We start from the raw sequence: 27,846 nt of genomic DNA, 5'->3' as shown, positions 1-27,846 counted from the left end.
ACTATCTGTCTCCTTCTCTCTCTCCTTTTCACCACCTTCTTCATCACTATAGATTTAGCTCATCTGAAGTACGAACCTTGATCCATCTAACGTACCCCACCTTGACACGTGTTAGTGTCGGCGCGTCCTCAACGAACCGAACTGGTACGAACGTATACATCAACGAGCCACAACCAGAAAGCCCGAATCATCTTCCTAACTCCTGACAAGGGTTTTCTTTCTTCAAGTCGTTTTCAGAAGTACAGATCTCGCATGATCTTTCTCACCGTGAGTGTTACTTTGTCCTCTTATTTGAGTATTACTATATAGATCAAGATCTAGGTTTTGCTGTTTCTCACCGTCCAAACACAATCTTTTGTTTCTTTGAAGAATCTTGATTACTTAAGATTCAAATGGAGGTGAAAGAGAGTGAAAGAGTGGTAATAGCAAAACCAATAGCTTCAAGGCCTTCATGCTCTAGCATCAGGACATTCACTGATCTTTTAACTGATTCAGTTACCATATCTCCCCATGAGGCTGTAGACGTTGCTGCTATAAGACCAAAGACTCTGAGGTTCAAACAGCCAGCGGTAGCTTCTGTCTCATATCCACCGGTTATTCATCTAACTACCTACACTTGTCTCTTTCTTGCCATTGTTATGCTTCTTTCTGAATCTCCAGCATTGCATTAGGTTGACGGAAAGGACAAAGGAAAGTCTTGTGATGATTCAGACAGCAAAAGCTATGTAGTTTATAAACCTAAAGCAAAGCTTGTCTCCCAAGCAACTGTCTCTGCATTGGCTAATATGGTAAGTTTCTTTCTTAAGGTTACAAGATCAAGATTTTTCTTGAAACTCGTTTTGACTCTCTTTCTTTGTTAGCTTCAGGGAAGCCGTCAACAGGTTTGGAGACAAAGCGAAGCAATCTCCTCCTATGGGAAGAGTGGTAGCCAAGGTAGGTCAGGTCCTAACCTAGTCCCTAGGGTTCCATCCTTCAACGAATCAGAGACATCGAGTGGAGACAGATCTTCCGTGGACGGATACAATTGGAGGAAGTACGGACAGAAGCAAGTCAAAGGAAGTGACTGTCCAAGGAGTTACTACAAATGCACACACCCTAAATGTCCTGTCAAGAAGAAAGTAGAGAGATCAATGGGTGGTCAGGCTTCGGAGATTGTGTATCAAGGTGAGCATAATCATTCCAAACCGTCTTGTCCTCTTCCGCGGCGCGCTTCATCATCATCCTCTTCAGGGCTTCAGAAACCACAGAGAGAGCTGGCTTCGGAAAGATCAATAGGACAAGACCCTAACAGTGTCTATTACCATCCTCTTTGGAGTACTCAAAGCAGTGACTCATCTAAAAGCATAACAGAGAGGATGAATGAAGGTTGTGTTATAACACCGTTTGAGTTTGCTGTTCCAAGACCGGCTAACTCAAGTGGTGGGACTTCAGATTCTGGTTGTAGAAGTAGTAGCCAGTGTGATGAAGGAGAGCTTGATGATCCTAGCAGAAACAAGAGAAGGTAAGATCATCAAAAGCTTTAGATTGATTTCAGACACCAGTTTCTTCATTTACTTGATACAAATGAGTTTGTTGATAAGAGCAGGAAGAACGAGAAGCAAGCGAGTCAAACAGGAGTATCACAAAGCTCTGGGGAATCAGACAGTCTTGAAGATGGATTCAGGTGGAGGAAGTACGGTCAAAAGGTCGTTGGAGGCAATGCGCATCCAAGAAGTTATTACAGATGCACGAGTGCAAACTGCAGAGCAAGGAAACATGTTGAGAGGGCGAGTGATGATCCAAGAGCCTTCATTACAACCTATGAAGGTAAACACAACCACCATTTGCACTTAAGACCTCCAACTTCGCCCGCTCTTCCCTTTACCTCCACACAACATTCTAATCAAGCCATTTGATGCCTCCTCCTGCTTCTTCAATCTTCATAGCAAAGTTCATTATTCATTTTCTTGTTTCCATTGTTAATTTTATTTTATTTTACATAAAAGTTGTAATGACAAGAAATCAAAAGGAAAAAAAAAGCAAATAAAAAGAGTGTTTCATTTTCAGTGTCAAACATAGATTAATACATAATCATTTTCTTGTAGATTTATTTGTTAAGTATGTTGGGTGTGATTAGTAATCAACTTTGAGATTAGAGATATATAGATGAAATATTCTTAATTATGAAACCATTTGATCAAAGATCAAAAGTGGTTTAAAGCGTCAAAACTTCATTAAAGATAAGACGAGCATCGTCTGAAACATATCCAAAAGCTAAGGAAAGCAGCACAACAAAAGGTCTTTGAGATACAATGCAAACTCAGGACAAAAGAAGATCCCTTAACGGTTGGCCTTGGCAACTCTCTCAATCTCATCTTTCTTCTTGATAGCATAGCTGCAAAGACAGACAAGATGCTATTAGTATTAGCTACTAACAAACATAATTGCAAAGCTATTTAGGAGACAGACAAATGTAAGGAGTATTACCTGTTGGAAGATCCCTTGGCAGCATTGATGAGCTCATCAGCAAGACACTCAGCGATTGTCTTGATGTTTCTGAAGGCAGCTTCACGTGCACCGGTGGTGAGCAAGAAGATAGCTTGGTTCACACGTCTTAGAGGAGAGATATCAACGGCCTGCCTCCTAACCACACCAGCAGATCCAATCCTGGTAGCATCTTCACGTGGACCACTGCCTCACCCAATAAAACAAACATCATGAGAAAACTGTTGATAGTTAGCAACAAGCAAGAAAGTACATTTACCTGTTAACAATGGCGTCAATGATGACTTGGATGGGGTTGGCGTCAGTCAAGAGGTGGATAATCTCCATGGCGTGCTTGATGATCCTCACAGCCATCAGTTTCTTACCGTTGTTCCTCCCGTGCATCATGAGAGAGTTTGTGAGCCTCTCAACAATAGGGCATTGAGCCTTCCTGAACCTCTTCACAGAGTATCTTCCAGCAGTGTGGGGAACAAAGGTTGCGTGTTTCGCAGGCTGGACACCAATGTAGTCAACAAGACTAATGTCTGTGACCTACATACTCAAATCAAAAACCCAAAAACTTTAGCCTAATCATTTGCAAGACTAAGCAGAACATAGCCTTTGTAAGTAAACATAAAGATCTAAATATATAAACCAAACAAAACAGAGAGTGTCTCAGGACCTAAGAAGGATTGGCAAGAACAAAAAAAAGACAAGACTTTTCGGACAAGGAACAAAACATTAGTTTAGTTAGGAGAATACCGAGACGTCATCGAAGCTCCAACGGTTGAAGAGCTTGACTTCGTTGGTAAGCTGCTGCTGAATCTCAGCGTCGATTTCTACGGCGGCGGCCATGGCTGGGAGGGAAGATCAACAGATGATTAGGAGGGAACACTAAAGCAGAGGAAGATGAAAGAAAAGAATAATACCTCAAATCTCTGTAAATGTCGTGTGGAGAAGAAGTAAAGTAAGGTTTTTGTTTAGCCGCTGATTGAAGAAGGTGGTAGTGTTCTCAAATGAATAATCGAAACCCTAAATTACTAAGATGTGACTTTGTTGGGCCCAAAAGTGTTCGAATTATTGGCCCATTTGGGTAAATTCCACTGGGCCGAGTCCACAACGTGAGCCAGGCATGAGCTTTAAGTTCTAGAAAGTGCATTCATTAGTTTATGATGATGATGATCTTTCATTCTTGTATTCAATACTAGTTACTAGTGTCGGTCCGCCCTACGGGCGGGATGTTATTTCGAAAATAGTTGAAATAGTTAGAGTAAATATTTAATATAACTTTTTCATAACTTCAAATTTAAATATTAGTTTAGCTATGTATTTTTTTTTATTTTTTTTTTGAAGTGTCAATATGAATTTTTTGTGGATTTATAATTCAAAACATTTTTCGATACTATTTAGAAAATAAAATATGTATCAATGATATAGAGATCTACAATCAAATTAATAGCTCTGTATAGTTGATTTTGAGGTTATTATTTACGTTTAAGTATATGCACGACACTTTAAATTTAAATATATGGATGACAATCTAAATTTAAACATATGCATGACAATTTGAAAGTGTAATAGCGGAATTTTATTATTATTAGGTTAGAAAGTATTAATTTTAATTACATATAAGATTAATTTAAAATTTTGGACCTCATTCTTTATCTAGTTTATTTTACGTCATCATTTGGATTATCCGTTATTTGTTATCTGGATTATAAAAATTGGCTGGCTCTTCTTAGTTGTATATTAGCTTCTTTTTTTGTTGGAACAACTGGTTTGTATATTAGCTTTGCATTTAGAAGTGATGTGTTTGATAAGGACGGGTGACTTTTTAAAATGTTTTGTGCGAGAAACTGATTTAAAAAGAGCAGTTGTAGGATGAATAGATGTGATATGATTTATTGTATATGTTTCTGAAGATGATTTATAATAGACAAAGCTGGTGAATGTAATTTTCAAAAATTGGTCGAATTGAAAAAGAAGCGGTCGGCTAACATATTTCAAGAAAGTAATATGTTTTCAATGTTGCTCGTGTTGTTGGTCGGTTTAAGTTTGAAATCATAGGTAAAATAATTGGTTTATGTTCTATTATAATTGTATGGGTTTGCTTGAGTTAGTATTCATCTCACCGGTGAGTTTTTTTAGTTATGTAATTGCTTTATCCGTTATTCTGATATCATTATCCAGCTTTGGAAGCGCGACTTGTTGAATTTTGATTATGAAAAAAGCAAAACATGAGATGATTATATGAATATATAACTTTAAACCATCGTCTCAAAATATGCACTTTGCTGGTCCTGTTTATAATTAAAAAGACCAAATCTTATAAATGTGTAGTATTATTAAAAGGTAAAACTGAAACAAAACAAAGCTAAAGAAAACATGTGTTAGAAAAAAAACAGAGCTAAGAAAATTGAAAACCAAGGATAATAAAATTCCACTTAAATGACTTATATACTTCACATAAACAGTTCTAGAACATCTGAATCAAGAACAACAACTTTAATTAAATTGAAGCTCATTTCATGGCAGCCTCAATACTCTTGTTCACTGCGATTATTAATCTTCTTCAAGCATTGTCACTTCATAACAAAGGCCTCTAATTCATCACTCAGAACCAATCAACAACTTGCAATGTCTAGGCTCCTCAACTTCACACAGCTTTTGTTCAGAGAAACTAACACTAAATCTGTCAAGTTCTTGCATCCTCTCAAATCCAACTCAACCAAGCTGCTACAAAAAGCTACCATCAAAACGATTTGTTTGTGGAATAACAACAAAGATAAACGTCAGTTCCAGTTTTCTTAGCCTCTAAGTGCTGTACTAACATCACCAAAAAACCTAGTTCTCCAACTGCATGGCAGCTACGCAAAGAAAACTCTTCAAGACGTGAACAAAATCGTAAAGCTAAGACCCTTAGACCTGTGGCAGATCTAGAACTATAATTAATCGGGGGCACAATTTTCTTAATAACAAATATATTTAAATAAAAAAAAGTTTCATAACCAAAAAAATACTTTACAAATTTATCCTACAAAATTTCACATTTTAGAATCTTTTTACTACTATTTCATTTGTTACTTTCTCGAAGAATTCATTTTCAACTAAACAAATCATACAATCATTTAAAAACTGACCACTTATACAGTTCCGCAAATTAGAACATATTTAATTATAGTTACATGTAAAGTCAAAACTATCTTTAGAAACCGATGAACTTAAAAGTTTTCACCATCATACATGCAAAATCTCCAGAATTCTTCAAATTAAAAAATCTTTCATCATTCCGAATAGATGTCAATGTATAGATCTTGTAGATGCTAACTAAGATTTTCAGATGTAGATACAAATTTTTTTTTTAGGATTGAAAAAATTTATGAATTATAATTTGTCTGTGAAAGAAAAAAATTAGCTCTATTATAAGTTCTGATGATTTCTTGTTAGTTAAATGATTAAATCACATGAATAAAAAAAGTTGTCATTTCTGCGATTAGGAAAAAAATCAATTTGTAAAAATTAAAAGAAAGAAGACACAGGAAAAAGACGTGGGTGGGATGTAATTAGGGAATATTTTAACTTCCATCGTTATTTTTTCTTTAGTTTTTGATTGGGCTATCTAAAACTGAACTGATCTTCTTTTTTATATTGGGCGATAACAGAAATCTACGGTCATATAATTATATTTATTGCATAATTTTATGGATGATATTGTGACAAAAAATGATGATATAATATAGTTCTTGTACTTAATTATAACTATATTATAATTATATTTATTATATATTTATTGACCTAGTCATAACCTCCTTCATTCGTCATCCACGCCTCACAGCTAAACTCCATCTCACCGCTCTCCTATCTTCTCACATCTCATCTTCTCCATCTCATTCGCTCTCCTATCTTCACCAACCTAAGGCTCTCCTCTCTCTTCTCTCCAATTCACCATCGGCCTCCTCTGTTATTCTCGGATCCAGATTTCCTCCGCCGCGTTCATGTCTCTCTGAGCATCGCGCTCTTTGTCTCCACCACTGGCTTCGCCATCCTCTGATCGGCGACTTTGTTCTGCTGCTATGATGCTTTGAAGACGTTTACAGATCAGGCTATCTATGAAGGTGAGAGGAGCATCTGACGAAAGGAAGGTCGAGCGATATTGACGTGATTGTGTTCCTGCCCGATCACATAGATGGTGCACTGCCATGATAGGAGAGCAAGATCGCATAGACAAAACATCTGATGCTTTGTTGTTTTTACTGATTAAGAGAATGATATCAAGTGAAAAAGACCAAGCTTTTTATAGGTATACATACACCGCCGTGAACACATAGTTGTATTGAATGGCAGATCGTGTTGTTGTGGGTTGATGGATTTAAGAAGGCCATAAAGGAGATGAATCTGTAACTGTGAAACGACGGTTCAAACTCCATTGTTGTATGTGAACGGCGTCGATGATGTCCGAGATTGAAAAAACTGTGTAAACCCTAAATTTCAGATTTAACGATATTGGGCCATCGGGCAGTAATATAATAAAGCCCATCATATTATAGAGTTAATGAAGTGCTGCGTTTTGACGTGTCATGCTCTCCTTAAACGAATTTCCAGGCTGGCATCCCATGTGGACACCCCAGGAAAAATTGAAACTCTCTTTTATGTATAAAGATCTCTTTGAATTCACGAAATGGACGTCTTAACTATACTAATAGTCGTAGTTTGTTAGTTATATCGAGACTAACCAATGATCATGGACATGCAAATTGGTTTACGTCACCTAATCTCTATTGGTATCTATGATACTTACCGACAATCCTAGGATCTGGAGTTTGCAAATTACAGTAAGGACATGTACGTAAACACTAAACACATTTAAAATGCGAAATATTCATAAAAGCAGAAGAACATTAGATATACTAATGCATCAAAACCAACATGTGAACATGATTAAGACTAGTTCATATCTTTTTAGTTCATATTTCAATCTGAGTCAAGATCCGAAATGGAAAAAAGAAGAACACATGCCCATCCCTGAAATTGCAATTGCAGGGAATAGTGTAGTGCTTCCTTTATGCGGTCACATGACTAGTTTCCAAGAAACGTCACTTTCATTCTTTGATAACAAAGTAAAGAGTAACACAAGAAGAAAGACACAGACGTATGTCGTGTTGTCCTGGCCATCTCTACTAACACTTTGAATTTAATACTGTCCAACTCAAATGTGTCCTAAACCCTAATTAATCCCTTTATCATGATCTTCAACAAAAATATTATACTACATAGTATTTATTAGTAGCTGTAACAACCCTGAGAGAAACTGTTCTGATGAATCAAAGTTTATTTAAGGGGATTAGAAGTGGATATTCCTTGATTCTTGAACGCTTCAAACTGTATCTGACCAGTTTAAAAATTCAATACCAGCCTGTGATTCTCCTTCGTGACTTGAGGTTGAAGCAACAGCACTTGCTTCATCAGAAGAAACGTCTTTGAGGTTCTTTGAACTTGACTCTTTCTCCATGGAAGCAACATTTTCGGTTGCTTGATCAGTTTTATCTTCCTCCACAAATCCATTTTCATGAGTTTCTTTCTCTTCTCCTTCCTTGGATGCTGAAGTGGAAATAGATGACAAACAAGAAGCTTCAGATGAACTCAATTGCTCTGATTCTTCAGAACTGCGTGAGCTTTTTATGGATTCAAGCTTTTTCATCAGAAACTTTAGTCTCTTCTCTGCTTTTTCCCTTAATCTGATTTCTTCTTTCAGATGTTTCTCCAGCTCTTCCAACTGTTTTCAAGAGATATTAAAGGTTATCTTTGAAACTAAAATTCAGCATTTTACCAAACCCAGATGAAAGAGAATAGAGCAAGTGAGTCTCTCTTGGCTCTTAAGCAACAAGAATGACTCTTTATTGGTTCTTGATCAGACCCAGATCTTGAAAAAAAACGCTTTTCTCAAACAAGAATGTTGATAAATGTGAAATTACCTTTATGGTAATGAGCTCTGCTTCTTCTTTAGCAGACCTTGAAACTTGCCTCTCTGCCAGTAGTCTTCCTCTTAGACACTCCACAGTTCTTAGACCTTCCTTCTCTTCTTCCTCCATCTTCTTACTTGAAGAGCTTGTCCTCAATAGACCTCTGTATATAATTTCTCAAATGATAAAATCATACAAAACTTCATATACAAATACATTTAGAGAGAGAGAGAGAGAGACAGAAACCCACCTGCATCTTGTGTTGTAATTGAAGGTATCAATTGTCGTACTGTTTTTTTTCTATATATTCAACAACCAGAACCAAAGTGGTAAAAGCTGACTCCACAACTAACTGCAAAAAAGGGTGAAATAAAAATAATAAGACCAATGTGTTGTTACCTCATGACATTATGATTTACATTTATTGTTCATTCAACAAAGAACATTATCAACATCATATCTTAAAACTAAACTTACCACAACACTCTTACAGATCCAAATCCACTGACTCGAGAGAAAAGAGAAACAAACCTAAAACCCTGAAGTTCTTTTTGAAAGAAAAAAAGACACTCTGTGATGTAGGGACAGTAAAATAATATTGTTTGTAAGCAAAACGACAATGCAGGTTTGGACTTTTGTTACCTTTTGATATTTTGGCAGAGACAGAAATCTGCAATTCTCCCGTGAGTTTGTAAACCCTCTCACTGTTCAAGAACCCTTATCAAGAAAACTATAAATTAAGTTTTCACAGTAACGTTTTTTTTTTTAAAACATTATATGAGACGACAAATATCATGTGAGCCAGAGGAATCCCACAGATTGGTGATGCTAATCCACAGTGTTCTCTGACGTTAATTCCAAAGGGAAAAAAACGTTATACGCTTCTAGCTTTACCAAGTGTCACAAATCTCTTCGTCAAAAATACACACACTCCAAAAATAACTTTCTTTTTAAATGAAAGTTTTATGGTTGCATGCATTTATGTGTTAAGTATTTATATGTTATGGTTCCAGGTTGTGTTATGCGGCATACTTTCACTATTGTTGATGTATCAAAAACAAGAGTATAACTTTTGGACGGTAGTCATATGAGTCAATTAAGGAAAGGGGGTGAATCTTGTGACCCTCCATAGATCTGAAACTAATATGTATATTCTTGTCCTCATTAGGAACCCTACCACTTCAATCAAGATCACTTAATAACTCTCAAGTTATTAGCTTTTTGTTTCTGATTTCATCATTTATTCAACGTTATGTTCAATCACAACCGCAATAAATAAACAAAGGGAAAGTACAATTCATGGAAATGAAGATCATTAAATAAATAACTAGCAGCTCCACCCCCACCAAAAAAAACAATTAACTCGAAGGCAAGTAAATGCATAGGAGGTGATGTTTAAAGCTGAAGATGGTAGCGACAATAGAATGCTCGAGATTGTCAATCTTTCATATGTGGAATTCAAACATGAAGGAAATGTAGTTTTATAAGTTCCACTTAAGACCAAGATTCTTTTGGTTTATTTGTATCCATTATTTGCCTTGAACGTTTTAACCAATACGTTTGGTACCAGACACGGTTAGTAGCATCATGTAGCTTTTCATCACTGATGCCTAACATTCACAACCTCAAGTCATCTCAACTTTCAAGTTTTTAATTATCCATACTTTCAACAAAAAATTGTCTGAAAATGAAAAGCCAACCCATTAATGTCTTGCAAGTTTAACCATCATCTCAATTGAGTAAAAGAAAGAAATCCGGACAACATGAACATAAAAAGATCCAAAGCAAACAAACACAAAAAGAGAAAGTAATTATCTGGAGCAGTCTGATATAATAGTACAACATGCTAGAGTGCCTGTGACTTGAGGCCATGAGCCATCAAAGTCAAGGAGACTCGCTTCCTCTAGGGGAAGCACGGTTGGCCTCGTAATCATCATCAACGGGGCTTCGGTCCTCTCTCGGGCTGTCAGCACTGCGTCCCACAGTGTTGCTGCCATTACCATTGTTTTGAGGGCTGCCACCACCGTCATGGTCTGATCCTGCTTGCTTTTCAAGCTTTGGAGAAGGTGGAGGGCTCCCGTCTATGATCCTCGGGCTACCTTCATCGTCCATAATCGGACTACGGTCCCTGCCTCTTGGCGATAGAGAGTCCTCCATTCTCTTTGGACTGCGAGATCTCTCCTCGACACTTCTCTCTCTTCTTTTCACTGGAGATCTTGATCGGCTGACCATAAAAGAAAACAATAACAAGTCAACTGGAGTTGTTTAGAGAGATCATGTTCTTAGGTTCTAACCATGTAAACATATAAAATACTAACCTGTAGCTTCGGCTAAGACTCCTGCTACGGCTTGGGCTTCTTCTACGACGAGGAGGAGAACGGGATCTTACAGGTGACCTGGAGTAGCTTCCACTTCGCCTATTGTACAACCAAGAAAAAAAAATGGTTATCAGAAACTGTAATCATCTACACTATTCACACAAAAAGATTGCATTCTACTGAAAACCTGAGCTTCTTGGGACTGTTCTTGCAGTTTCTCTCAATATGTCCTCTCTCCCCGCAGCGGTAACACTTGTTCTTCCAGTCCCCTGCAGTGCAGTCTCGAGCCCAATGACCGTCAACACCACAGTTAAAACAGCGACCAGCTCCAGGAGGCGGGCCTCTGCTGTCATAGTCCCGAGAGCCACGAGGTGCCTATCAATCATACAAACATATGATATATATCCATTTGAATTTGACAAACAGGATAAGAGCCTTGAATAGAAATCCAAAACCAAAATAATACTCACCCCTCTTGAAAACTCCACAGTGATGCGACTTCCATCGAAGTCTCTTCCATCCAAGTAATGTCTCGCGTCATCAGCATCACGGGGATCACTAAACTCCTGTTTTTTCAGAGGGAAATAAAAAAAGCAACATGCATAGTGTGTGTTTGACCACATCATGCATATAGTTCATAACAACAAAAACAACTTGGCACAACGGAAACTTTTAATAAAAGAGATTTTGTACTTACAACAAAAGCATAGTCCCGCTTCATATCCACATCTCGCACTCTGTGTAAGAAATTGTTGGCATAAAAGGTAAGGCCATCATTAAAACACCATTTCGAGACTGAGTCTCCATGTTCCATCAAAACACTTCAAAAAAAAAAACACTACAAACAGAGCCGCCGAGGCGCCCTCTATACGCCTGGCGAGAATTTCCACCAAAACCACCCATTCATCAAACACCATTCATCAAACACCTCCAGGTTTAGGCAAAATCCCAGAGACCTTCAATAAGATCATTCAAGTTAAAAAGCATACACTATACCCTAGATCCATTTTTTCCCTCAAAGATGGAAATAAAAAAAAATATCTATAACTAGAACTATGCCTCTCGATAATTACTGTTAAGTTTCTGTATATGCTTCTCGCAGAATAACAAACAAACTTCTCAGAAGTTAAAAGCATACATTATATCATAAGTTTTTGGGGAAATTTCAATTCTATCATAAGTTTGATACCACTTTCATTAATGAATGACTATTTTCACTAATACCCTAAATTTATAACACTAAACTAATTTTTGCAAATATTTAAAGAACATTTAGGAACCCAACCCTAACCTCTTAATACTAAACCCTAAACAATAATCAATAAAGCCTAAACTCAAATGTCAGTATATGTTTTTCATTGGTGGTATTTTTGAAAACTGGTACTTGAGTTGCTGTATTTCTAACAACTTCTCTAAGTTTTTTCTCAAAAAATACAGATATCAAATTATACAGTATATTACAAGAACTATGCCACTGATACCTAGTGCAAATTGTTTGCATAAGTCCCTCGCACAATAACAAACAAACTTCTCAGAAATTAATAAAAGTTAAGTGTTAAAAGCATACACTGTACTTATATCCATAAATTTTCCTTAAAAAGATACGAATATCAAAATATACAGCATATTACTAGAACTATGCCCCCACGTTTCTGTACATGTACTTCTTACACAGAAACAAACAAACTTCTCATAAATTCATTAAGACAAGAAGAAGAAACAGCACATTCAGACCATTATTCAACCCCCCCCCCCCAACAACACATAGAAATCAAAAGTATTTCACTTTTCAATAGATAAGAGAGAGAAAGAGTTACCTTCCGTATCTGTTGAAAAGGCGTTCAAGGTCTCTGGTACGAGTTCTGGATGACAAGTGTCCGACATAAAGACGAGTGTTCCCGTAACGATCATCATAGCGAGGCATCTTCCTGACTACAAAAAAAAAAAAAACAAAACCAATTCAAAACACTAACTTTCAATCCAAACAACCAGATTTGAGTTTCTTTGAGAGACAAGAGACACGACTTAGCAAACCAATTGAAGAAAAAGAAAACAAATCTGAGCTCGAGGAATGCTAAAATCTCAATCCAAATAATCAGATTCAAATAGATTTGTTAATACCTGGGGATTGAAGGAGAGCGCTGAGCGAAACCCTAATTTCGAAACCGAAAGGGGGAAGAAGAGCGTATTGGTAGCAAAGAGTTAAGAGGGCCTTTTTATATATTGAACCGACTAGATTCAACGGTAATGATTTTTTGTGGTCCTCTTAAACCGACGGCAGAGAGGTAAGAATCGGTGAAACCCGATGTTGTCATTTTTCCCACGCGGTTATTGCAATCTGTTGGGCCTCGAATTGTAACAAGCCCAACAATTTAGGTGTTGGGCCTATAAGGACAGATATGTTTGAAAAGGAAAGCCATATGATGTCTTTCTGGCTCATGGAGATCTTAGGGCATGTGCATTGAGACATTTCCACGAGTTCGTGGGCTCGAGTTCATAGGCCCAAACGTGAAAAATAAATGAAAAAGGTGGTTTAATTCGGTGAACCGATCCTTCCCAGTGAACCCGTATGATACGGGTTCAAGGCATGTGTCGCTCGTCCAGTGGCCACGCTCTATCGCGTAAACGCGTTGGAAAACCGGGTTTCGAGATCTCTCTCTCATTTTCTCTCCTCTTTTCGAAAACTAGGGTTTGTCTCTCTCGGAGGCGATATCTCAAGCGACGCCGATTCCCGGAGGTTTTGACGATCTAATCGACGCCGGACTATCTCCTCGACGATCTCAGGTTAGTTTCGAGGTGTTTCACCGTTTGATTTAAACGATTACCCTTTCATTTAAAAGATTAGGGCTCGGTGATTCAAAATCGAATTTGAGGGTTTCGAGTTAGGGTTCGAAATCGATATGTGGGTTTCGGTTTTCGGTTTGAAATTGTCATGCGGTTTGATATTGTCATGCTTTTGTGTTTTCTTGGCTAATCGATTAGGACTCGGTGATTGAAAATCGAATTTGGGGGTTTCGAGTTAGGGTTCGAAATCGATATGTGGGTTTCGATTTTCGGTTTGAAATTGTCATGCGGTTTGATATTGTCATGCTTTTTGTGTTTTCTTGGCTAATCGAGTTGTTGTTTCTTTCTTACTTCATCTTGTTCTCTTTATGGTACAGATGGATCCCGGTGAAGATAGAAGTGAGGCAAAGAGGCAGATGAAGCACATGAATATGGTGGGATACGTGGCTGATTCGGAGTATGGGATTCCGACGAGGTGTCCCTGTGGTGGGAGGATAATTAACGAGGTGAGGGGGAAGGACCAGTACGACACTCTTCCTGGGAAGCGGTTCTTCACGTGCATTCACTACGAGGTAAGGGTTCTTCTAGCATATATTTTGTGTTTTTGTATCTGTTATAGTAATTGTTTCTGATATTTGTTTTTGTTTTTGTTGTCAACAAGGGTGATGGGTTCCATTATCGTCAGCCTTGGGTGATTGGTGTCCAGGAGCAACTCGAAATCTTGACTAAGCGTGTGGAGGAGGCTGAGCAGCTGATCAAGTGGGTGCCGGAGCTGAAACAACAGATTGAGGGACTGGAGGTAAAGTATAGTCACTGTTTCTTTGTCATGTTTTTCTTTATATTTTATGTTCTCTGTAATATTTTTGTTTTGATTTTATTACTTCACTAACACATTGTCTCTCTTTGTTTACATGTCCAGGCAGAGGTTAAAAGCCTCACGGGGGTTGTTGATCATCTCAACGCTGAGATTTATAACCTCACTGTGCAGGTCTCGCAGTTGGAGAAGGTCTGCTTCGACTAAAAAGAAAAGGTAACACTAAACTTGAACTAGAAATAGTAACACTGAACTTGAACTAGGTATAGTAGAACTGGAACTGAATTGAAGTATGTAAAGTTGAAGTCGTAGTACAATTGTCTTGAATTTTTTTCATTAACTTTGTTTTGGTTAGTTGCGCAATGAATGGTGGAGAGTTTAAAATTGATTTGATGTGTGTAATGAATGCTTTCTGTGAAACTAGTTGTAGTGTAGTTAACAATAATTAATTGTTGGTAGTTAGAGTATGTTTAATTTATTTGTCCTTTGAAAGGCAAAACTAGTTTAAAACATAGGCAATCCTCATTTTAAAACACACACAAACCACATCTGCAACACACAAACTTTAAAACCGAAACCAACCTTGAAAACACATCGCAACCCAAAATGGATCCTTTTTCCCTAATAGCTTCCCATAGCAGTGAAACAATAGACATAAGGTGTTCTGAGGTTCCTAAACCGGTGGAAAGGCGCAAGTGGACAACCAAGGAAGACGTGGTGCTGATCAGTGCTTGGTTGAACACTAGCAAGGATCCCATTGTGAGTACTGACCAGAAGGCAGAGGCGTTTTGGAAGAGAATTGAAGAGTACTTCAATGCTAGCCCTCAACTCGTTGGCTCCGTTTCCAGGGATGATAGGCAGCATCGATTGTATGCATTGGGAGTGGAAAAACTGCCCAAGGGCTTGGAGAGGGCAGTACGCACGTGGTTCAGGAAAGCCGACAATTGTCTTAGAGGTTGTGGCATCACAAGATCTTTGGATATGGCATGCATTTTTTGGATTACCGGGCACCCTCAACGATATCAATGTTCTTGATCGATCACCAGTTTTCAAAGACATTGAAGAAGGCCGAGCACCGAAAGTTAATTTCAAGGTCAACAACCATACTTATCGTATGGCGTACTATCTAACTGACGGAATATATCCGAATTGGGCAGCATTTATCCAATCCATCTCACTTCCTCAAAGTCCTAAAGCATCACTATTTGCTGAACATCAAGAATCCACCAGAAAAGATGTTGAACGTGCTTTTGGAGTATTGCAATCGAGGTTTGCAATAGTTAGAAACCCAGCTCTACTATGGGACAAGAAAAAGATAGGAAAGATTATGAGAACTTGTGTCATATTGCACAATATGATAGTAGAGAACGAACGAAGCGGATACGGTCAAATTGATACTTCTGAGTTCGAGACAGGAGAGTCAAGCAGAAGTTCCCAGGTGCAAGGCACAACAAGTTTTAATATCGGTAATATCAGCCGTGTCATTCGCAATGAGGTTCGCGATTCACAGATACATGCTCGTTTAAAAGCTGATTTAGTTGAAAATATATGGCAAAAATTTGGTAATGTTGATGAATAATCTTTGTATGTTGGTCAATTGTCAATGTATTGAATAAAAACTTTAAAAAAAAAAAATTATGTAATCAATAATCATTGTATTGAATCAAAACTTTTTAAAAATTTAATATATATTTTATTTTATTTATGAATCCTCAAAGTATTAGAAAAAAATATATATTTATATATTATTTTATTCCTAAAAACTCTATTTTCGGGTTCACTAATGCAGATGCACACTAGATAGAGGTTCATCACTGTTTACGGTCCCACCAAAAAAGTAATAAAAAATTCTTATGAACCCCATCAAGGGGTTCACTAATGCGTAGGGATGTTATATAGGGTTGTGAGATTTAGGGCTGACCCAACCCATTCAATAATTTAAGAACCCTAACCCAAATGTATTATTCATAAAATGTTTAGGGCCATTTTAGAGCTGGGCTAAAGAAATAAAGGGTTTTCACAGGGTTAACCCTATTAGATATTTTTTTGTTATAGAACAATGTTTTGGTGTAGGGTCAAACCCTCAATTTTTTTTTTTGATTTTTCGTTAAAATTGCTAAAAATGTTTCTATAAAATTTCAGAAATGATTTTTTTCCGTCAAAATAAAAAAAAAATATTTTGCCAAATCGGTTTTTTCGCCAAAATCGGAAAAATCAAGTTTTTCCGAAAAACCACAAAATCGAGTTTTCCCACCAAAAACCACAAAATAGAGTTTTTCCGCATAAACCGTAAAACTGGTTTTTCCCGCCAAAATCGAATAATTAAGTTTTTCCACCAAAACCGAGAAACCCGAAAAATCGAGTTTTCAAGCCAAAATTGGGAAATCGAATTTTTCCGTCAAAACCAAGAAATCGAGAAATTGAGTTTTTCCGCCAAAAACGAGAAACCGGGGTTTCCCGCCAAAACCGAAAATTAGGGTTTCCGGCCAAAACCAAGAAAACGAGTTATCCCGCTGAAACCGAGAAATCGAGTTTTCCCGAGAAATCAGGTTTTTTCAAGAAAACCGAGAAATCTTGTTTTGAGAGAAAACCGAAAAATCGGGTTTCCCGAGAAAAATGAGAAATCAGGGGTTTCCCGCCAAAACCGAGAAATCGGGTTTTTTCGAGAAAACCGAGAAATCGGGCTTTCCCAAGAAAACCGAAAAATCTAGTTTTCCCGAGAAAACCAAGAAATTGGGGTTTCCCGCTAAAACCGAGAAGTCGGGGTTTTTTGCCAAAACCGAGAAATCAAGTTTTCCCGAGAAAACCGACAAATCAAGTTTTCCGAGAAAAACGAGAAATTGGTTTTTTCCTAGAAAACCGAGAAATCGAGTTTTCCCGAGAAAACCGAGAAATCGAGGTTTCCCGCCAAAACCGGAAAATCGAATTTTCCAACCAAAACCGGGAAATCGAGTTTTCCGCTAAAACTGGGAATCAAATTTTTCCGTCAAAATTTAGAAATTTTTGTTTTCTGCCAAAATCGAAAAATTGAGTTTTCTCGCCAATACCACAATAATGAGTTTTCCCGTCAAAACCAGAAAAATAAATTTTTCCACCAAAACCTGGAAATTGAATTTTTCTGTCCGAATCAAAAAATTAAGGTTTTCTGCCCAAAAACACAAAATTTTGTTTTTTTTGTTGAATTTGCAAAATCTCATTTTCTGTCAAAATTCTCAAAATAACTAAACAGTGTTAATCATGTTAATATTATTTGCTTTTGTTTTAAAAGATTTTATAAAATGGGTAACCCTAACCCAACCCCTTCATGCATAGACTATTAGGGTTAATGTTGGGTTGGGTTAGAATAGGGTTGGGTTTATATTTTATAGGGTTGGGTTGGGCTGGGTAACCCAATACAACATCCCTACTAATGCGGATGCCCTTATAACCGTGGTATAGCTTTCACTTCAGGCAGATGTACGATTTGTATCTGTGATCTCTTGTTGCACACTGGCCCTCGTTGCAATTGGTTATGTAGTTCGAGTCTTTCCTGCATAAACATGTTGTAATCTCTAGAAACCAAATGTTTCTAACCGAACAAAAATCCATGCAATGATTATACATACGTAACTTTGTGGTTACGAAATGAAAGTATATAACCAAAGGTTGTGATAATGTCAAGTAATGTTAGTTAAGAAAACTTACTCTGGTAAATAAATAATCAATTTAAGTCCCACATCAATACTAGACTAAAGAAATTCTAATATATACAGTCTACAGATGGTCCAACTCCACTTACTATGAAGTTTTTAAGATATAATCAACCAAGAAAAAACACATGTAAAGACTTAGATCCAAAAGAGAGAATACTTAAGCGAGAGGTTGGACGACATATGGCTCTAGTAGAGCATCTAGTGTTGACATGGACATCTTGTTTAGATTTGGAGAGTGGTAGTTAAGTTTGTGTTCCTTCACATACTTTACACTGGTTATATATAGAAGAAAACATATAAAATACATATCAATTATATAACATGCATATCAATATATTTCCTCGTATGATTATAGTAAAAAGTTTTCAATTATAGGCGATTTAACCGGTCCGAAGTTATGACTATTTAAAGGTATCCGGATATCCGGATAGACATATATAAATGAGGGTTTGTACTTTTTCAATGGCAAGAGGTAGATTTCAGGAACAACCATAAGCCAAAGAGAGAGAGAAAAAGAGAGAAAAGGCGATCTGAGTTTGGTTTCGGCGATTGGGCGGCGCGTGAGCGCCCGTGCCATCGCCGGAGCCTCTTTCTTTCCATCATAGTTGTCGTCCGATGTTTCTTCTCTATCGTTTCTCACCGAACACCTTGTTTGAGCTATGGAGTGGAGCCATCATTCTGAGGTGGTTCCTCGCTTGGAGGGAAGACGCGTTCGGGTAGAAATTCACGGCGTGAGAAGACGGATTTGCATGCTCAAGGTTTTTCCAGGAGACAGAGGCTACCGCAGATCTGTCGACAACGGCTTTTCTCTGGGAGGTGTAGGCTCTCTCAGCTTCACCGCCGCCGGTTCTAGTGTCCGGGAAAGGGAGGTTTTCTTTGCTCCGCCTTCGTCGGTTTTGGCTCCGAAAGGTAGAGGACCTCATAGCTCTACCTTGTCGGCTTGGAACCCATAGTTTTGCGGGGGTTTGGTTACTAGGATGGCTTCAGTGAAAGATGAGGTTGTGGTTCTTGTCGGCAGGATTTGGATCTAGTCATCTCGGAGGAGATCTTGGTAGACGATGATGATCTCCGGTGATGACGACGCCGACAAGAGAAGTGTAGCAGAGGTTTCGGGTCTCGGCGGCGTTTGATGGGTGGGATGAGCTCTCGGTTAGTCCGATGAAGCTCTCTGTGAAAAGCCCGCCGGAAGAGAGGCGGTTCCACCATTAAGAGACAAGTGCGTTGGGGAACGGTGATGAGTTATTGTGGAGGCTTGTCGGTTGCTAAGCTCCGAAGAACGAGGCTTTCGATGGTGATGCTCCGGCGGTGTAGCGTCGGATGCAGGTGAGTTGCAGCGGTGGCGGTTGAGTCGAAGCGGCGAAGACGCATGCAGCATGAATGGAGGAGATCCTGTCGCGCCAGCTCCTCTCCTAGCTAGCTGGTTGGGGTGTATTTCGAGCTGTCGGTGGGGATTATGGAAATGCACTTTGGCCCATTTTCCTTTTCTTTGTTTTTTGGCCCGGTGTGTATTGTGGGCTTTGGTGTGTTTTGTAAGTTTAAATGGGTTTGGACCCTGCAAATTTCGGACTTTAGGCCTTCAATATAATTTTAATTTGGAAAAAAAAAAGAAGTAGATTTCAGGCTTGGGCTTTCTATTTCCTCATTACGCAAATTTTTCATCTTACTCTATTTACTATGCATTGTTTTGATTTTTTTTCTTCAAAATATAAACAAATCGAACTCTTCGTAAAAGAAATTATATTTTTTATTTCATTAAATATATTATAATTTTGAGATACTCAATTATATAGAGTTCTTGATATTGATAACCTAACCGAGATATATGTCATAATCATTATTCTTATTCAGGTTTGCTGTTAAAAATTAAAGTATGTATGGTATGACGAGAAGACAAAGTTATTATCTTGAAAAAATCGAAACCTCATCAACTTTTCACATTATCTGGATCTTGGTGTATTATTTTCTCTGAAACCTCAAAAAGAGAGAGAAAATATGCATGTTCTTTTTTTGTAATCCTCCTCTTTTCTTCAGAAAACTCGTACCACTAACGCGTAACAGTAATTAAATCTTGATGTGAATCAGAGCTTCTTCAGCGGCTTCGAGGTAAAGCCACTGTTTTTTTTTTTTTTTGCTTGGCTTCAAATTTCTTAACCGTTTCTTTTAAACTTACATTTTTGTATTTTCTTACGCTTTATAGATGTTTTCGCCTTACGATGATAATGGTTCTTCAGTTGAAAGTCAGATCTTTCTGATGCTAGGATCTGTGACGATAAGTGTTGGCGCAGGTCTGATATTTTATTGCGTAATCAGATTACTAAGAATGTATTATTATACTACTACTCAATCTCCAGTACCAACTGGAGACATAGAATTAGGACATCAAGAAGTACAACTAGCTTCTGTACTAATAGAAGACTTTGTATTTGTACATGGGGAAATGGAGTGCAATATCTGCCTAGAGGAATTTGAATCCAATGTAGTAATGGCAAATACACTATGTGGCCATGCATTCCATAGATTGTCTACGTAAGTGGAATGGAAATACTTGTCCAACGTGTCGTATAAATTTAGTTTAGTTTTCTGTACAGATAAGGCAATGATATTGTATGTTTTTTTTGTCAACGGCAATGATATTGTATTTACTTTTTTTTTTGCTAAACTTTAAATATCATATATGATGGAAAGATTTTACAAAAGTAGCATCTTACGATCGAACCATCTCGGCAAAAATAAAGGAAAAAACAAGCTGGATCACAAGAAATAAACTAAAGACTAGAGGCCTAACACATCCACATAGTCATAAGATTTCAGAAGCTTTTCTTCTTTCTTCTAAAGGAGATAATATTCTTCATTTCTTTATCAATCATCCTGAACACAGCAGCAGCCAGGATGGAGGTGTGGTTGTGAATCAGGTTATTTCGTTGCTTCCATAGATGAAACACCACGGATTGTGCAGCTAATTTCCTGAGTAGAACCAGTCTCTTAGAGCTAGGTGATCGCATCCAAGAGAGTAGCTCTTTGAGCTAGGTGATCCACATTTGTATGTACTTTTAATGTAACAGAACATATATTTTATTTCATAAGTTTATTGTCCAGTTTTTGGAAATTTGTAATCTATTAATTCGCTAGCTAATTCGTATCGTTTGTAGCCAAATTTGTTTCACCTATCAACATAATATTTTATATTTTCATAACTATTAATAATTATTGACATTGGTGATAAATATGTCTTTCTTTTTTTTTTGGTCACGATGGTGGTAAATGTCTAGAAAACTATAAATAAACAAAAGACTGTTGACAGAAAAAAAGACTAAAATTAAATAAACGCCTTTGATAAAAAAAAATAAAAAAAATAAACGCCAAGTATCATTAATTTAAGCCCAATCAATGGGAATGAAACAAGAGTCATCGGCTTTACAAATGAGGCCCAACAGAGCTTTAACTAAACAAATTTACAATTTAAGCCCAAATTTGAGGAAACGCTTAGGGTGTTTATCTCTGCTCCCAAGTGTTCAACATCAACGCAAGCGACGAAACGCATCCATCATGCAACCCTGTAGCAACTCCTTCGTGAAGTCGACGTAATCATTTCTTGTTGCTTTGTATTAGTGTACATACTGAATTATGGTATTTGTTTACATCCGGTTTACACAATACAATAATTCAGTATGTACACTAATACTTTGTCCCTCTCCGGTCGACGTTGAGAGCAACGATGCTCCAAACACCAATACCAACTTAAGCTAGCTTCTATTCTTTAATCTTTCTCTGCTTGTTAAGAAGAGCGCACCTCCATCTCCTCTCCGGTAAATATTTTAATCTGAGATCTGTTCCCTCCCCACTAAGGATTGGCGGATCTGAAAGGCACGAAATAACCCTCTCTAACATGGTAAATTCCGAGTGAAAATAAAAGAGGATAGGAGTGAGTATGCAAACAAAGAGAAGCACAGTAAAAATTCGATCAAAAGCTGATCAATTTTTTTTATTAGTTCAAGTTGAACTGTTCAGCTCAACATCAGAAAACGATATAAGATGGTTGTTAACCCACTCCGATTTGAGTTCAAGAAAACAAAAATCCCGATTTAGAACGGGAAGATCCCATAACTAAAATAAAAGATCATAAGTCAATGAAAGAAAGAGATACTACTAGCTGACTTATGATCAAACAAAACAACAAAAGAAACAAACCTATCTCCATCCCTTTGAAGGATTTTGAGGAGATAAAATTTCTCTCTCTAGCAAAAGAGAGAGAGTCTATTTTTTTTTAATAAAAAAAGCCCATGAAAAACTAATTAGTTGTTGACTCAAATTGTCTTTTTCTTTTGTCGACCGACTCAAATTGGTTTATATGACTAGTAACGTAACGTAACGTTCATAAGGCAATATCACTCAAACTGTAATGCTGACTGAGTATTAACGTAACGTCCCTAAGATAATATGTCTGGCAATAAATTAATTGGTTGTTGACTTACATTGGTTTATATAAGACGATCAATATCAATGGAGAAATTGAACTAAAAAAAACAATGGCTTTACATATACTCTTCGTTCTCTTTTCTTATGTGCTTTTAACGCAAGCGGTTGAAGGAAACACTGATGTGAGATTTACTGTGTTTTAAATTTTCTAAGATTTGATATTTTCAATTTAGAATTCATTTTCTAATCAATGTTGCAGGAATTTGACTGTGTTGATATATACAAACAACCAGCTTTCAAACATCCATTGCTGAAACACCATAAGATTCCGGTATGGTGGTGATTATGGTTCGGTTAAACATGAAATAATCTTGTAAGAGCATAATCTTCTAAAATAAATTCTTAATCTTGTTAATTTGTGTGTAAAAACTACAGGAAACTTTCAATTTGGATGCAGATCTTGATAGAAAAAGTGAATATAAAACGAATTATCAAAGTTGTTCAAAAGGAACAGTGCCAATCTTAAAACAAAGAAACGAAACTAAGAGCGTTCATCTTGACACAGTCGAGTATCCAGGGCAACATGTAAAATTTCTTCTTTTTCATTATTTTTTTAAGCAATAGATCCATTTATTGCACTGCAAAAAGATTATACTGTATAATTCTGATCACCAACTCAGTTATACATTTTTCTGGAACTAATAAAAGACGATTTTACCATTTGTAGATATTCACGTTGTTTCCTTCTTACTAGCCTTGTTGATTATAATACAATTTGAGTAAATTTTTATATTTTTGTGAGTACAGTTTGCAACAATCGAGACCGTTTTGGATGGGAGCATCTATCGAGGAGCAGAAGCTAATATAAGTCTTCATAGCTTAACTCTGCAGAATAACCAGTATAGTAAAAGTCAAATATGGTTAGAGAATGGACCTCGTAATGAACTCAATAGCATTCAAGTTGGTTGGGCAGTAAGTTACCGTAAAACTTTTTTTCTTCACCCCTGAAATGTGTTATTATCATTTAAAAAATATTATAAATGTGTTATTGTCATTAGATTCACGTATGAATATTAAATGGAAATATCTAATCTATTAAAACTGAAGTACAATTAGTAATTAACCCTAAATTTTCCTCAAAAATTACAACTTCATGCCATTCATTAAAATACTGCCGTTTTTAACATTCTCTACAAAACCCATTATGTTGACATTACCATAAAAGTCGTGGGTTTTGTTTCAAATAGTATTATATGTCTTGGGCTTATTGTACCTTGCCCATATCATGATCACTATCATTGTCTATGTTATTAAAATGAAGTATAAATTAAGTTTGTTTGGAAATATGTATAACAATTTTAAAAAGATGTTTGTTTGAAAATTTTGATAGTAATTTTAAAAATAAATAAATTTGTTTGGAAATATAAATATCAATATAAAAAGATATAATGTTGTTTGAAAATATAGATATCATAACTTTAAGAAAAGAATGAATTTATGTTATTTAAAAAAATTTGGAAATTTATTATGTTATGAAAACAATCTATCTGAGCCAACTTTAAAATATACAAAGAATGAGCTAATCTAATTATCTAAAAATATCATTTGTCTAAAATAATCATAAACAAAATTTACACTATATATATATATATATATATATATATATATATATATATATATATATATTTCAAATCAAAATAATAATTTAAATTTATTTATATCAAAAATGGATTCAAAATATACATATTTCAAAAATTTATTTTTACTAAAATATTTTCCAATAATCATTATTAAAAAATGTTTTCAATATATACAAAAATACAATAAAAGTCAAATTTCATATACAAACTTAAATTATGATTTTTATATTTCACATTAAGTTTTAAAAATATAATATATGTGATTATTTATATGATAGTACGTATAAAATACTATTAATTATATGTTTGTTCTGTTTTTAAAGGGAAAAAATAGATTGTGAATTAGGGGTGCGATTTCGGGGACCCCATTCGTATTTGGTTCGGGTCTGTTTGGGTTTCGGGTTTCTAGGGTCAAAGATTTCAGTCTCATTCAGATATTTCTAAATTTTGGTTCATCTTCGATTCAGATCTTTGCGGGTTCGTTCAGATTCGGATAAACCATTTAAATTATTTTTAAAATTCATTATATACCGTAAAATTCAAAATATATAAACAAAATAATATATTACATATAAATTTGAATAACATATATCAGAATACATAAACTTAACATATAAATTGGTTTGATTTAAATATTTAGATAGAGAATCAATAATTATTTTCAGTATTTTGGTGTTTTGAGTATACTTTAAATATTTTAAATATTTATATTTGACTATTTATATATGTTTTCAATTATTTAAACTAACTTAAAAGTATCATATATATTCTGGATGTTTTTATATACATTAAATCTAAAAAATAATATATATACACATATATATATAAGTATATAAATCTTTTTAAATACATTTAGATATCCAAAATACTTCGGTTTGGATCGGATTCAGTTTCAGTTATCTAAATACCAAAATTTTGAATAATTTAGATATTTAATCAATTTCGGTTCGGGTTCGTACTTCTTTTTGGATCAGGATCGTTTCGATTTTCTGGATTCGAGTTTTTTTTGCTCAATTCTAATATTGACATGAAAAACAAATATCAACACATTTTATAAAAAATATACCCGCACGGGCGTGCGGGTCAAAATCTAGTATACTATTAAAGCAGGATCATATTGGTCTTTTTACTAAAAATACCATTTTTTACTAACATTGCATATTTTATTAAGGGTAATCAAGTAATATTAATAACAAATCTATATTGGGTCATTTTTTTGGATCTAACCCACTGTCCACATCATCTCTTTTGGGCCATTTGGGCCGATTAAAAAATCAGATCCAATTCTTATTTTTTTTTCCAAGTTCAAATAATTTATTTTCAATCATTCTTAATATTTTGTGTAGTGAACAAAAATTAATCACTTAATTATTATGTTTTTTATTTTTAATATAATTTAAGCATCATAAAAAATTGAATTTTTTCATAGAAAAGTATAAATCTTTATTAAAAGTATATATCTTTTTATTAAAAAAATAACCACATAATAAAATTAATTTATTAGAGTTATATCAACTTAATTAATTCATTAAAAATAAAGTTTAATTTTCTAAACATAAATACTCATTAGATCTGGACGTTCGGATACTCATTCGGGTACGAATCGGTTCTTTTGAGTATTGGGTTTTTCGGGTTTTGAAATTAAACCCCATTTGGGTATTATAAAATTTTGGATCGGTTTCGAATCAGGTCTTTCCGGGTCCGGGTGGGTTCGGTTCTCATGCATAAAACCTGGAAAATAACCAAATAACCAAAGTATCTAAAACGGGTTCGGTTATTTATACTCAAAGTAACCAAAGTATCTGATTCAATTCAAATTTTTGTATCCAAATTACTCAAAAGTAACCAAAAGAAACCAAAAATATCCATTATATACAGTTTTTTGGGTAAAATTTTATCCAAATTATCATATTTTATCCAAAAATACTTAAAAATACTAAAAATAATTACTATAGTTAACTTATAATATTAATTTAAAATATTAAAATAATTATAAATATAATTATAACATATGTTTTTAGATATATATTCACATTTCAGATATCTTCGGGTACTTATTTAGTTTTCGGTTCGGGTTGGGTTTGGGACCGGTTCTCGGATATAGCAATTTAGAACTCATTCGGATATTTACCCGGGGTCTGATCGGTTCGGGACCCTGATTTTCAGGTCGGTTCAGGTTGGTTCTTCGGGTCCGGATATTGTGCTCAGACCTATACTCATTTAAAATGAAACACGATAAAGAAAGATAAAAAATTTAAGTCTTTTATAAAAAACAAATATATGAAAATGTGACATTTACTAAATATTTGTCAATTTAGAAAAAAATAAAAGAAAATAAACCCGCGCTTTAAAAACGCGGATCAAAATCTAGTTTCATTTAAAACTGTATAATATTGATTTTTAAATTGTAGAAAAACATTTCTGTAATTTCTCTAATTCTTACAGATATATTGAATACAAGTATATAAAATATATATTAGAAATTAACTTTACAGTAATTTTTTTACGGTCATCCAACAAATTATCCACATTAACACGTATTTTGGAATAGTATGTTTCATCATGTATTTTATAATTTTATTTAGGTACATCCAAGATTGTATGGTGACAGTCGCACGAGATTTACAATATATTGGACCGTAAGTATTTTTCGTAATTATGTTTCTTTATACATTGCAAACCAGTAAACAGTTCGTGATTAATTACAAATTTAAAACAAAGCAGAACCATTAGTCTTTCTCCTTCCATATTATCTTGCCTTCTAATTCTTTTTTAATTTATCAGGCGGATGGTTACAAAAAGTCAGGATGCTACAACATACAGTGTCCTGGCTTTATTATTGTAACTCGAATTCCGTGGATTGGAATAGCGTTTCCTAGAACATCTATCTATGGTAGTAATAAGTCATTTACTTTCACTCCACAAGTATTCCAGGTAAAAAAATTTCTAGTTTCTATACAATAAAGTAAATCGATTATACAATAGTTTTTTATAAAAAATGAATATTCATATTTAAAATTTAAATTTTTAATGTTTTATATTAATTTTACAATCACAATAAATTGTAAATTTCAAAAATTAATCGCATATTGATTTTTTAAAAATAATTAACTATAGACAATGATATATTTATAACTAGATTTTAGTAAGCTTTTTAATAAGTGTGAAGACACAAAAAGGATATCTATAGAAAACAAAGAAGTATCTTAATAAAACTCAAAGTTTTTAAAAAACACTCACGCTTCTGAAATATTTCGGATGTGTCTTCATATTATATCTTTTTAGTTTTTAATATAGTTTCTATTAATTTCTTATTAAAATCACATTATTCTTCTAAATTTTAGATATTTTCTTAATTTCTTTTTGTTTCAATATTTTATTAGGATGGCTTCAGCGGACACTGGGCATTAAAAATATTTAATGAAGTAATTGGTTATTGGCCCAAAGAATTATTGACACATTTAAATGAAGGAGCATCTTTAATACGTTTTGGAGGAAATTCCTTTATGTCTCCGGATGGAGTCAGTCCTCCAATGGGAAATGGACATTTTCCGGTTATTGACTTTCAGAAAAGTTCATTTTTTTTGCATGTGAAAGTTAGGAACTCTAACAATCAATTACTTGATATTGAAGACAGGAAAACAAGACGTTATTCAGATTCGCTCCAGTGTTATAGATTAACGTATTGGGGTTATTCCAAGCCAAACGGAGTATCATTCTCCTTTGGAGGTCCGGGTGGAGACTGTGGTACTTGATGAT

The 27,846-nt window shown here is 35.3% G+C and overlaps 7 protein-coding genes across 13 annotated transcripts; 4 read left to right on the top strand and 3 right to left on the bottom strand.

The window, feature by feature from the left end:
- On the top strand, positions 1-2,045 carry LOC130494387 (WRKY transcription factor 44-like). 4 transcript variants are annotated; one of them, XM_057004705.1, is made up of 5 exons: positions 1-267; positions 370-593; positions 672-788; positions 867-1,501; positions 1,583-2,045. In XM_057004705.1, exons 2-5 carry the CDS (start codon positions 393-395, stop codon positions 1,893-1,895), a joined length of 1,266 nt encoding a protein of 421 aa, XP_056860685.1. In that variant the 5' UTR covers positions 1-267; positions 370-392; the 3' UTR covers positions 1,896-2,045. The 4 variants fall into 4 exon arrangements, with proteins under 4 accessions (XP_056860685.1, XP_056860684.1, XP_018474900.2 ...); XM_057004704.1 differs by having other exon boundaries at positions 3-267; positions 861-1,501; XM_018619398.2 differs by having other exon boundaries at positions 5-267; positions 1,586-2,045.
- Positions 2,046-2,140: 95 nt separating this feature from the next.
- LOC108844388 (40S ribosomal protein S5-1) lies at positions 2,141-3,477 on the bottom strand. Its single transcript, XM_018617641.2, has 5 exons — positions 3,393-3,477; positions 3,226-3,320; positions 2,744-3,015; positions 2,467-2,670; positions 2,141-2,374 (listed from the first exon to the last, which is right to left on the bottom strand). Exons 2-5 carry the CDS (start codon positions 3,316-3,318, stop codon positions 2,320-2,322), a joined length of 624 nt encoding a protein of 207 aa, XP_018473143.1. The 5' UTR covers positions 3,319-3,320; positions 3,393-3,477; the 3' UTR covers positions 2,141-2,319.
- Positions 3,478-7,706: 4,229 nt separating this feature from the next.
- LOC108836065 (uncharacterized) lies at positions 7,707-8,968 on the bottom strand. Its single transcript, XM_018609275.2, has 4 exons — positions 8,901-8,968; positions 8,674-8,775; positions 8,436-8,586; positions 7,707-8,236 (listed from the first exon to the last, which is right to left on the bottom strand). Exons 3-4 carry the CDS (start codon positions 8,550-8,552, stop codon positions 7,838-7,840), a joined length of 516 nt encoding a protein of 171 aa, XP_018464777.1. The 5' UTR covers positions 8,553-8,586; positions 8,674-8,775; positions 8,901-8,968; the 3' UTR covers positions 7,707-7,837.
- A 1,132-nt stretch (positions 8,969-10,100) lies between these two features.
- On the bottom strand, positions 10,101-12,997 carry LOC108836064 (serine/arginine-rich splicing factor RS2Z33). Of its 3 annotated transcripts, none has more exons than XM_057004701.1 (7): positions 12,863-12,997; positions 12,559-12,673; positions 11,439-11,478; positions 11,212-11,307; positions 10,929-11,116; positions 10,742-10,840; positions 10,101-10,647 (listed from the first exon to the last, which is right to left on the bottom strand). In XM_057004701.1, exons 2-7 carry the CDS (start codon positions 12,663-12,665, stop codon positions 10,308-10,310), a joined length of 870 nt encoding a protein of 289 aa, XP_056860681.1. In that variant the 5' UTR covers positions 12,666-12,673; positions 12,863-12,997; the 3' UTR covers positions 10,101-10,307. The 3 variants fall into 3 exon arrangements, with proteins under 3 accessions (XP_056860681.1, XP_056860682.1, XP_056860683.1); XM_057004702.1 differs by having other exon boundaries at positions 12,559-12,669; positions 12,863-12,970; XM_057004703.1 differs by having other exon boundaries at positions 11,439-11,697; positions 12,863-12,888.
- Positions 12,998-13,893: 896 nt separating this feature from the next.
- LOC130510037 (uncharacterized) lies at positions 13,894-14,546 on the top strand. Its single transcript, XM_057006373.1, has 3 exons — positions 13,894-14,097; positions 14,187-14,324; positions 14,445-14,546. Exons 1-3 carry the CDS (start codon positions 13,894-13,896, stop codon positions 14,544-14,546), a joined length of 444 nt encoding a protein of 147 aa, XP_056862353.1.
- A 399-nt stretch (positions 14,547-14,945) lies between these two features.
- LOC130510036 (uncharacterized) lies at positions 14,946-15,918 on the top strand. The gene is made up of 2 exons (XM_057006372.1): positions 14,946-15,294; positions 15,386-15,918. Exons 1-2 carry the CDS (start codon positions 14,946-14,948, stop codon positions 15,916-15,918), a joined length of 882 nt encoding a protein of 293 aa, XP_056862352.1.
- Positions 15,919-22,557: 6,639 nt separating this feature from the next.
- Positions 22,558-27,846, top strand: LOC108845330 (uncharacterized). 2 transcript variants are annotated; one of them, XM_018618556.2, is made up of 7 exons: positions 22,558-22,629; positions 22,707-22,778; positions 22,883-23,032; positions 23,255-23,419; positions 26,673-26,726; positions 26,872-27,021; positions 27,471-27,846. In XM_018618556.2, the coding sequence occupies exons 1-7, from the start codon at positions 22,558-22,560 to the stop codon at positions 27,840-27,842; spliced, it is 1,035 nt and encodes a 344-aa protein (XP_018474058.2). In that variant the 3' UTR covers positions 27,843-27,846. The 2 variants fall into 2 exon arrangements, with proteins under 2 accessions (XP_018474058.2, XP_056861883.1); XM_057005903.1 differs by having other exon boundaries at positions 22,558-22,641.

The sequence above is a fragment of the Raphanus sativus genome, chromosome 3 (genome assembly GCF_000801105.2).
Source record: "Raphanus sativus cultivar WK10039 chromosome 3, ASM80110v3, whole genome shotgun sequence".
Classification (NCBI taxonomy): domain Eukaryota; kingdom Viridiplantae; phylum Streptophyta; class Magnoliopsida; order Brassicales; family Brassicaceae; genus Raphanus; species Raphanus sativus.
Note: the sequence above shows the minus strand (reverse complement) of the source record. Positions and strands in the feature narration are given on the sequence as shown.

Bases quoted from the DNA above. Each gene is read 5' to 3' on its own strand.
- LOC130494387 (XM_057004704.1), top strand. From the start codon at position 393: ATGGAGGTGAAAGAGAGTGAAAGAGTGGTAATAGCAAAACCAATAGCT. The intron at 594-671 runs GTTATTCATCTA...GCATTGCATTAG, and splicing joins CTTCTGTCTCATATCCACCG to GTTGACGGAAAGGACAAAGG. The intron at 789-860 runs GTAAGTTTCTTT...TTTCTTTGTTAG, and splicing joins TCTCTGCATTGGCTAATATG to CTTCAGGGAAGCCGTCAACA.
- LOC108844388 (XM_018617641.2), bottom strand. From the start codon at position 3,318: ATGGCCGCCGCCGTAGAAATCGACGCTGAGATTCAGCAGCAGCTTACC. The intron at 3,016-3,225 runs GTATTCTCCTAA...TTGAGTATGTAG, and splicing joins GGAGCTTCGATGACGTCTCG to GTCACAGACATTAGTCTTGT. The intron at 2,671-2,743 runs GTAAATGTACTT...TGGGTGAGGCAG, and splicing joins ATTGACGCCATTGTTAACAG to TGGTCCACGTGAAGATGCTA.
- LOC108836065 (XM_018609275.2), bottom strand. From the start codon at position 8,552: ATGGAGGAAGAAGAGAAGGAAGGTCTAAGAACTGTGGAGTGTCTAAGA. The intron at 8,237-8,435 runs GTAATTTCACAT...TCTTGAAAACAG, and splicing joins CAGAGCTCATTACCATAAAG to TTGGAAGAGCTGGAGAAACA.
- LOC108836064 (XM_057004701.1), bottom strand. From the start codon at position 12,665: ATGCCTCGCTATGATGATCGTTACGGGAACACTCGTCTTTATGTCGGA. The intron at 11,479-12,558 runs GTAACTCTTTCT...TTTCTTACACAG, and splicing joins CTTTTCAACAGATACGGAAG to AGTGCGAGATGTGGATATGA. The intron at 11,308-11,438 runs GTAAGTACAAAA...CTGAAAAAACAG, and splicing joins AGCGGGACTATGCTTTTGTT to GAGTTTAGTGATCCCCGTGA.
- LOC130510037 (XM_057006373.1), top strand. From the start codon at position 13,894: ATGGTACAGATGGATCCCGGTGAAGATAGAAGTGAGGCAAAGAGGCAG. The intron at 14,098-14,186 runs GTAAGGGTTCTT...GTTGTCAACAAG, and splicing joins TCACGTGCATTCACTACGAG to GGTGATGGGTTCCATTATCG. The intron at 14,325-14,444 runs GTAAAGTATAGT...TTACATGTCCAG, and splicing joins AACAGATTGAGGGACTGGAG to GCAGAGGTTAAAAGCCTCAC.
- LOC130510036 (XM_057006372.1), top strand. From the start codon at position 14,946: ATGGATCCTTTTTCCCTAATAGCTTCCCATAGCAGTGAAACAATAGAC. The intron at 15,295-15,385 runs GTTGTGGCATCA...ATCGATCACCAG, and splicing joins AGCCGACAATTGTCTTAGAG to TTTTCAAAGACATTGAAGAA.
- LOC108845330 (XM_057005903.1), top strand. From the start codon at position 22,558: ATGGCTTTACATATACTCTTCGTTCTCTTTTCTTATGTGCTTTTAACG. The intron at 23,420-26,672 runs GTAAGTTACCGT...AATTTTATTTAG, and splicing joins GCATTCAAGTTGGTTGGGCA to GTACATCCAAGATTGTATGG. The intron at 26,727-26,871 runs GTAAGTATTTTT...TTAATTTATCAG, and splicing joins GATTTACAATATATTGGACC to GCGGATGGTTACAAAAAGTC.